We start from the raw sequence: 9,954 nt of genomic DNA, 5'->3' as shown, positions 1-9,954 counted from the left end.
TGGGCAGAGATGAGGAGGGATGGATATATACAACAAAGCCAGCACCACAGAATGCTGACTTTGCCATCAAATGGATGATAGCCAATGTGTTCTTTAAACTAACTTTGCCCCTTCCTTCCTTCCTTCCTTCCTTCCTTCCTTCCTTCCTTCCTCCCTCCCTTCCTTCCTTTCTTTCTTTCTTCCTTCCTTTTTTTAAAAACAAATATTTATTTTATGTATGAGTACTTTGAAGCTGTCTTCAGATGAACCACAAGACGGCATCTGATCACTTTACAAGATGGTTGTGAGCCACCATGTGGTTGCTGGGATGGAACTCAGGACCTCTGGAAGAACAGTCTGTGTTCCTGACCTCTGAACCATTTCTCCCTCCCTCCCTTGAACCATCTCTCCCTCCCTCTCTCCATCTCCCTCCCCTTCTCTCTCCCTCTCTCCCTCCCTCTCTCCCTCCCTCCCTTCTTTCTTTCTTTCTTTCTTTCTTTCCTTCTTTCTTTCCTTTTCTTCCTACTTTGGATATAAGGTTTGATATAGCCCAGGTTAGCCTCAAACTAACTCTGTTTTAGCCTTGTCTTGTCTAACAGAATATTAGAGGAGCCATAGCATCTGGCATGAATTCTGGAGTGAAGGCACCTGGGCTTTGAAGTGGCCTTTTGTAAATAATCAGTGATTGTTAGTTGAGATTTTACAAGGTTGCTGTTCTGAAGGATTCTTAGAGCCTTTGCAGAACTTAGTCCTGAAACAGACCTAGTAAACCAGGAACTCTCTCACATATATCTGAGAATTCCTTAGGTAATGGTTCCTTCAGACAATCCCTAGATCAGATAAGAGGTTTTGGTATGTGGAAATTGCAGATGCTGTTAGTAAGTAGGACCCTTGAGAGGGAAATAGTCCCTACAGGTTAAGTGCTCATCAATGGCTTCCCTGCTCCCAACAAGGAAACTCCAGAGAACTCCTACAACCTGTTGTCAATTGAAGACAGAGAAGACAGGCATCCGTGATCTAAGGAACAAGTCTGGCCAGACATCAATCTGCAGGGTCTTGATTTTATACCTCATAGTCTGGTTTAACTCACACAGTGGTTGGCATTTTGTTATAGCAACGTTGGCTGCTCAAGACTGTCCCTTGAGGACTATCAGACCTTCCCAATGTGTGGAAGGTCAGTCAGCTTTCACTCACCTTTTCATAAGCAGGGAAGTAGCGGTTCCTTGCTTTGTCCTTGATCTTGGCAAGACTTGCTTCTTTCTCCCCAGGAGGAATGTAAGGGTGATGAAGAACAATTTCATCCAGATCTGCCACACCTTCTGTATACATGTCAATGCTGAAAAACAGACAAGCATTCTGCTAAAGCTCTCTTGCCTCACATGTTTTTGCTAAAGTATGTAAACAGTTATGATAAAAGTACTTCAACCCTGATGGTGTCATGGAGCCAGTCACAGTAATCAGATTTTAATTGTTGATTAGCAACCTTTTTAGATTTTTTAAAAAAAATGACAATATCTCTCTATGTAGCTCTGGCTGGCCTGTAATTTATTATAGTGACAGGCTGTTCTTAAACTCACAGAAGTTTGTCTGTCTTTGTCACTGAGTTCAGGGATTAAAGGCAAATGCCACCACATCCAGAAACATTCTACTTTGAATGACTTGAATGTCTGGCAAGCAGTTTTCTCTCTGCATCCAGTCTTTGGTGAACACTTGGCTGATTTTTTTACACTTTATTTTACATAAATAGCACGTCTGGATATATCACTGTACAATTATTCCTGAGCATGTATTTTCATTCCTCTTGTGTATTTATCTATTAATGAAAGTGCTGGTGACTTGATGTTTAACTTTCTGAGAAACGACTCACAGTTCCACAGAAGACTTTTGTTTGCATGGAGTGGTTGTATCACAGGAGAGAGGCGATCTGATGATTAAGGCCTGGCAGCGTCAGAAAGCCTTCATTCAGTTCCCATGAAAACCATCGTACAACCCTGGTGTCTCTGCACCAGACTCTATGAGTCACAGGCTGGCTGACTGTACATAGATTTCGATGGTAACCTAGGGTCATGGTTACCGTTATATGTCTTGTAATGGCCAGAACTAGAAGGTCAGGTCTTTGAATCCCTCTCTTTACTGTTAGTCAAAGACTTGGATTTTGTGCAAAGTTATTGGCTAGAATATCACTTCTAAAGATTAAACAAGCCGGGCAGTGGTGGGTCATGCCTTTAATCCCAGCACTTGGGAGGCAGAGACAGGCGGATTTCTGAGTACAAGGCAAGTCTGGTCTACAGAGTGAGTTCCAGGACAGCCAGAACTACACAGAGAAACCCTGTCTTGAAAAACAAAACAAAACAAAACAAAACAAAACAAAAGATTAAACAAATCTTTTGGAAACAGGACTCCAACATCTCCTATTCTACAACGACACATCTCTAACCCCTCATCTTCTTCCCTCATCTCCATGGGACTCCTCCTAACTGATGTCAGTGTATGCTCATCCAAGTACACAACCCCACTGTGTTCATGAATCCCTTGCCCTGCTTCTGCTTACTCAAGATAGGACCTAAATGATTCAGAGAAAGTCTACCATACAGGGCTCTCTCCTTCATGTCCTTCCCATAGAGGTTGTATTTGGCAGCAATGTAGTTGAGAATGGCTCTGGTCTGCACCAGCTTCATCCCGTCAATCTCCACCATGGGCACTTGCTGGAACATCAGACTCCCATCTATTGGATGAAGCAAAGAGAAAGAGAAAGTAGAATAAGTTATAAAGTCTATGGTCAGATGCACTTAAAATAACATATTTGATGAGATGACTGAAAATTTAAAAAGGAATTTCTCAGTAAAAATAGCACTTAATATTTTGTTTCCTGCATCTTTAGTGGCTTCTAAGATGTAGCCTATTATTTTACTAGTATTTTTATTTCTTACCATGAACCCTAATACTATATCTGTTTACAGGATGTGATGCTGTTACAGGATGTTTATTTCATCTTCATGTATATTTTAGGAAGAAGTTGAAGGAGGTATAATTGTACTGTCAGTGGGTTTTCTTACAATAAAAAACAAAAGACCTAAAGTTTCATGCTGTTCATGACATCAAAGTAAAGTCATGAAATAGCTTCTATGTAGGTTTCTGTGTGTTTTTCACTAACATCAAGGGGCATTGTGTGCTTTTCAACGAATACCAAGGGACATTATATGCTGGGTAAGCTCAGTGACCTTCACTCACAGGTGTTGGCCTTCTCCCTTTCTCCCCTTATCCTCTCTCATAGTCTTCCACATGACCAGTCTCATCTTTCTGTTACTCCTAGAATACAGTATTATTGAATCAGTTTGTTAAACCTGTTAGAACTCAAGGTAAGTGATTGACATATTTGCTCCTGGCATCCAGTGAGTTGTATGTGGATGAAGAGCACTGTGGGAGCCTGAGGTAAGGCAGAGAGCATGTGAAAGCAGAGATGAAACATCCATGGGGCTCTGCGGATGGTTTCTCAGCAACTATGAAGAGCTTTTCAGCTCCTTTAACTGAGAGATTTTCAGATCTGCACATAAGAAGACCCATGACTTACAATCTACCACCTTGTCCATCAGTGAACACAAGAATTAGGGAGATAATTTAATGTTTAAAGCTTCCACCAGAACCCTCCTCAGGAACATTTAGATCTGTTTCTTACCATTTCTTAACCTTGCCAGGTCATCCCGAGTTTTCAAAAATTTTTCTTCAAACTAGAAAACAGAAAGAGTAAACAAATCTTTATTAACTAATTTCACTTTTCATTTTAAAGGTCCTGTCCATCGAATATATGCAATAAGAAAGCCATTTTCTTTTAACTCGGTGTCAAGTACACAGGTGAGCTGGTTATGGGTTAAGGGAACTTATAGCAGATGTCTTATGAAAGGAGCTGTGGTCACAACTCATTGCTTCTCCTTATTGTAGTTGATGTCACCTCTCCTAGGACTGTTCCTATATCAGTGACTGTGACATGAGCTACAGGAATGCCAGTGGCAGGGAAACACAGACATTTTCTTCTCGCTATGCATTTGTAATATTTCATCCAATCCCCAAGTGTAATCAGAAGGAACAGTGTGTGTCTCCAGAATGGAACAGGGCAGGAGCCTGTGTCTAACACCCTGCCTATAGACTTCTACCGTACTTAACAACACTTATCTCCTCAGGAGCCCTGCTGTGGGTAAAGCACTTCCTTTTTCCTATGTTACTCTTGCAAGTAAAATTGACTCTCCTGGAAAATGGGGACACAATTACATAGAGTTCCTAATAAAAGAAGAAATTAATATCTCTACATTGTTTTTGCTATTAAAATCTATGAGTTCTGAGATGGCTTTGTGAGTTGGGTATGGCCTTCTGAATGTATTAGGTTCTTTACGTCGGCCATGCTACTGGGTATTCTTGTGTCTCAGTAACCTACTCCATAGCATGCATTTCCTTACAACGTCTGTTTTGGGTTGATCTCGAGACTGAATCACAAAAGCATGCAAACCACCTTTAAAACCACTATTTGTATATTAAGTACTCATCAAGCATACGGCACCGATAATATTTGTAAAAACTTTTCATTGACTCTCCATGAATGTCATATCAACTCTGATCCCACTCACTGCCCCGTCCCTCCATGTCCTCCATCCACCCTTGCAACTTTCCCCACAAAAAACAAACAAAATAAAACAAAATCTTGCTGTGGAAGCTGTGGTGTGTCACAGTGTGTCCCATAGCTTACTCAAATAGCTTTACTTGGAATCGTTCATTGTATTGGGTCATTGGTCTGGTTTGAGGCCTCTGGCTTCTGCTACACTGTCAGTACTGGATACTCACAGGGATTCCTCTCAGATATTCTGTTGTTGCTCTGTGTCATGGAGATCCTGAAGCTTTGGTTCTGCAGGACTGGCCCCTTCAGAAGCTCCAGAAGTTCATAGCTGGGATAGATGTTGGGGTTGGCCTTGTCTAAGCCCTGGATCTGGGCCTGAGTGGTGGCTGTGTTGTTCAGCCTGCCGACTTTTCTGTGCCCATGGCAACAGGGCCAGGTCTCTTGATTTACACATGCAAGAGGTGGGACCAGCTCTCCTGCTTACAGCAGACAGCACGGAGAGGGATTGGCCCTCTACTGCTCAGGCCATTGGGGCCAACTGTCCAACACACATGCCACCAGGGCCAGCTCTGTAGTTCTGCCCAGAAAGGATAGGTCCAGCTCCCACATTCATGCCCCCTTGATCTGCTCTCTCATGGTCATGCCCCCCAGAGTGAGCTTTACGATTCTGTCCCATCAAGAAGTGGGGCCTGTTCCCTAGAGTGCTGTAGTGGATGACCAAGGCCAGCTCTTACACATTACCTTGGTGGCAGAGTTGGTGGGGGCATCTCTCCCATTTGCTGCAGGCTGCAAATGGGGGACAGCTGGAACTTCTCCTGGGCCAATACAAACCAAAAGACCAACAAACAAGGGACTGGGTCAGCTCTCTGACACTCATAACCTTGGGCTGGTTTATCTGTGTTTATACCACCAGGGCTAGCTCTACAGTGTTGTCCAGGTTACGTGTGGCCCACTCTCCCAAAGGCTGTAGCCAGCAAGGGGTGGAGACATCATTAGGATTGTAAAAGATGGATGCATATACACAAAAACATATCTCTCAACTCAAAGGAGATAACAGAATTTATTTTGGATCTAAATTTGATTGGCTATGGCCCGAGAATACGAATTTAGATTAAACCAAGTTCAAATGTTTCAATATGGAATCAATTTTATGGCAGCAGAACAAAGAAGTCACATGTCAAAGGTGTTTTTAAAATACAGATGTTGAAAACAATATAGAGGTGGGTTATAGCCATGTGGTGGAATCTTAACTATAGATCTCTGTGCTATCTGATCACATCTCAACCCTTTGACTGGTGGTGAATCAGTTTTGGTGAAGTAAATACATTCCTAAACTTTTCATCTGTTTATGGGGTGTTAGGTCTGACACAGAGGTGGACAAAGAATACCTCCTTAGGGGTCTCAAGGTTGTCTATGATAGATAGTAATTAGCCTCTGAGTCTGTGACAGCCAAACTCTCCATAGTCTCCAACAGCCTCTGCAAAATTTGCTTCTTTTCAGGAATTCTTGTTCCCAGGTACCTTTTGACACTATCCCTTCTTTTTTAAAATATAGCTTAAACTATTCTCATATTGATGACAAATGTACTTTGTCCTAAAACCATATCCTATAATATAAATGTTTTCCTGAAATAAGTCACTGTGCTTGTGACGTCTGCAGGGAGCGGGGCCTTCCATCTGGTACAACTACAGTCGCCATGCATACTTCATAGAGAGAGCACAGGCGGATTGTATATAATAATACAAGTTGTTTGTAGGCAGAGCCCAAGGAGAGCCCATGGAAAGAGTCATCAAGGCATGGGACTCTTAGAGTTGACATGTTTGGTTGCACTTGTGGCCGTGTCTTGTGTTAGCTGTGAGATGGTACAGTCATTTGATGTGGGAAAGACTTCATTTCCTCATTTATAAAGTTAGAGGAAGTGTATTCTTTTTTAAAAGAATACTGGAATGTTTTCAAAACCCTCAGTACCTCACTTGCCCCACAGAAAGCAAAGACCATTATGTAATACACAGTTGTTACTTTCAGTAACTAGTTGACTTTCATAGAGTTCTTGGTTGTAAAATTCAGGACTTTGGGCTTATTTAGCATGCTCCATGGATCAGTTTCTTGAGGTACTATATGATCCCATGGTATCACACTCTAGAGACAATAAGATAATATGATAACACTTTGCCAAACATCCAGCCCAGGAAAAACATAAGGGTTAGAAAGTGGTCATCTCAGGAGGGTGGGCAAGGTGAGATGGGCCTGGAGTGTGATGCTGATGATGATGGGGAGGATGGATGTGGTGATAATGACCATCCTGTGGATACAGAAGTTCTGAGCCAGGGGTTCCAGGCCACTTGTTCTCAGCAGGGTCTTCAGTCAGGCTGAGAGGCAGGAGAGGGAGCTGGCAACACTGCTTCCTGCTCTGTCTGTCCTGACCTTGGAAGTCTTGAAACACAAGGCTGCTATCTGGTTACCCCGGAAACCAGACATTCATTTGTGATTCATTGTAATTGATCTATGATGTCTCAACACATTTTTTTCTTGTTTTTTCATTGAATTTGAAACATGATCGGGCCACACAATAGATTCATTTCACAGAGTGGTTGTGAGTGGGTAGTAACCCTAAGCTTTGGAAAACACCTTGCTATGAAGCTGAGGGGGCAGTAGAAGCTCAGGTGAAAGATAAGACCTCATATGAGTAGCCCTCACTTTCTTACCACTACCTCCCAGGGACAAGAGCTCTTGGCAGTTTTCTTGTGTTCTTTTCTTGGAAAATTGGTCACCCATTTGTGGGATCCTTCTGCCTGGAGAAAGCAGTGCTCAACTGAATCACAAAGATTCTCACTAGATTACTGTGCAAAAAATTTGAAAAAAAAAATGCCTTATAGCCCTGTTAAAACAAACAAACAAACAAACAAACAAACAAAACAAAACAAAACAAAACCCCTTGATTCCCTGTCTCATATTGTGAAAGAAAAATTTCTAAAAAGAAGCTGTGTCTCACTGTGAACCAAAAACCTCTGGAGGAGTCTGTCTGCAGACACTATGGGAATATCAGTGCTCTGGAGAGATTGGACTTTACAGGTTTGCAGTCTAATTCCTTTAGTTTGGGCTAGCTTGAGCCTTGTGGAGCAGCCATTCCTTGTTCCTCCTTGTATCTAAACTAACATCTCATGATAATAAATACAAACCTTTTAGAAGCCTTTGACATTGAACATGATGAGATAATAAATGCCTACCAATATATTTTAAACTTGGCTTGATTTATTACCTTTATCGTTCTGTAAAGGTATTAAAAAAAAAAACCTTCTGAAAGATCTTTCATGTTGGAACATGGGTTTGGGGCTTGACATAAATCTGTGTTCCATGGGCCACATTAACTCACAATGGGTAGTTAGACAGAACAAGCTATCTCTTATTCCTTTTAAGATGAAAACTATGGTTATTACGGTGACAATACAATGTCCAAGGGCAAGCATTCCAGCAGTCTTTTATGACCCTATATCTCTAGGCCCAGAAAAAAATCCTGACTTCTCTAGCTAATATGAATGAACATGTTTCATGCTTAACAGAGGGTTTGTATTGTCTCCTGCCCACCTCATCTGGTGTATGTATTTTCAGTGTAATTACATTCATTTTCCAAGAGTGTATGCTTTAATTCTTTTATTGTTGACATCTTGGATGTGCATGAACATAAACAGAAACCTGTGGGGTTCTTCTTTGTGCCCCTCCCTCTCAGCAGTTGTCAAGTCAAGCCAACAGGCTTTCACCAGCAAGGCCATCCACGCCTCTTTTCCCATCCCTTGAAGTGACTCTCAGATCCCATGCACACTCACAGGCTCTATATCAATGCTGGGTCAACCACACACCGTGCAAAGGTACTCTCATAGCTTATAGCAGAGTTTCAAAGTTATTCCTGCACAGAGAATGTATAGATTAAAAACTGGGCAGCAGGAGAGGAACCATAGTGGGACATTTAGGAACAGAGGCAGGAATGTTCCTTTAAAGCTGAAAACAAGGCCCTTAACATGGAAGCATCTTTCATTTGTAGAGAGGAATATCCCGCTCCAGTTTCTACTTTCAGGAATGTAAAACAGCTGGGTGTGGTGGCATGTGCCTGTGGTCTGAGATCTCATGTAAAACAGCTGGGTGTGGTGGAGCCTGCCTGTGATCCCAGAGCTGGAGAAGCACAGATGTTTCCTGGCCAACAAACCTAGCCTACTTGGCAAGCTCCAGGCCAGCGAAAGCACTTGTTTAAAGCAAAGTAAAACAAAACAAACAAAAACCAAACCAAGCCAAACCAATCAATGGTGACTGGCACCTGGGAAATGTAATGTTATCCTCTGGCCACATATGTGCCTAAGCACATACACATATGCATCTGTACACCCAGATCCACACACACACAAATCACAATACATAGAATCTGTGTAGGAAAACAACTACAATACATGAAAATACTAAACATTAAAGGTCCTGAACCACATCAAGAAGGTGATGTTCGTGTTTCTGTTTTTTCTCTAAATGGCATAATTTCAGGTTTACCATTTTGCTTACAGTTTAAATTTAAAGAAAGTGTATAGTTTTGATGAACTACTTACACTTCTTTTAGTTTCAGATTTATTTTTATTCTTTCTCTTTTTCATATGTGTGTGTGTGTGTGTGTGTGTGTGTGTGTGTGAGATGTGTATGATGTGTGCAGGGAGAGTGGTAGAAGGTACAGATCTGGACCTGGAGTTACAAGTGGTTATGAGCTGCCACAAGTGGACACTGGGAATCGAACTCAGGTGTTTTAACTGCTGATCCATCTCTCCAGCCTATGTTGTAATGTTAATGATTGATGATAAAATAATAATCTACATCACTTGACAACTGGCAGTTTTTATCTTCGGTCATTCAGTAAGACACTTTGTCAGTTCCTGTGAGGAAAGTGTTTGACACAAGAAGTTTCAGGTTCCACTTAAAATGACTCATGCAGAACGTACCTCTACTCCAGCTGCAGCCAAGAGCCACCGGATAGGCTCCATTCTTCCCCTGCCATCGAAGTAGTGAAGGACTGGCTTCCCCGCCATGGCAGCAATTGCTTGGGTTTTCTAAACAGGAGTGAAGCACACCATGCTCTTAAAAGTCTGTCCTATAGGGATGTCTGGACGACAGCTGCTAACTGAAGAAGCATCTGCCTTCTTGATGGCAGAGCTGGAGACATTCCAGGTCTGTGTTCCTTGGTCCAGATCAGTACACATCAGGAGCCACCCTCAGATTGCACCAAACCAGTTTAGTGTCTCCACTGGTTAATATATAACTTAAAAGAAATAGGATCATAGTTCAGAGTGGAGGATGATAATGTGTGGGACGTCATAGGAAAACAAAGTACCAGCAAA

The 9,954-nt window shown here is 42.0% G+C and overlaps 1 protein-coding gene across 1 annotated transcript; it reads right to left on the bottom strand.

Annotated features, from left to right (window-relative positions):
* Positions 1–1,143: 1,143 nt before the first annotated feature.
* On the bottom strand, positions 1,144–9,687 carry LOC114636268 (glutathione S-transferase alpha-3). The gene is made up of 4 exons (XM_028784452.1): positions 9,559–9,687; positions 3,656–3,707; positions 2,572–2,704; positions 1,144–1,315 (listed from the first exon to the last, which is right to left on the bottom strand). Exons 1-4 carry the CDS (start codon positions 9,643–9,645, stop codon positions 1,159–1,161), a joined length of 429 nt encoding a protein of 142 aa, XP_028640285.1. The 5' UTR covers positions 9,646–9,687; the 3' UTR covers positions 1,144–1,158.
* Between the last annotated feature and the right edge of the window lie 267 nt (positions 9,688–9,954).

This window comes from Grammomys surdaster, unplaced genomic scaffold, assembly GCF_004785775.1.
Source record: "Grammomys surdaster isolate TR1022 unplaced genomic scaffold, NIH_TR_1.0 123255, whole genome shotgun sequence".
NCBI classification, from domain to species: Eukaryota; Metazoa; Chordata; class Mammalia; order Rodentia; family Muridae; genus Grammomys; species Grammomys surdaster.
This window is presented reverse-complemented; position numbering and strand designations above follow the sequence as displayed.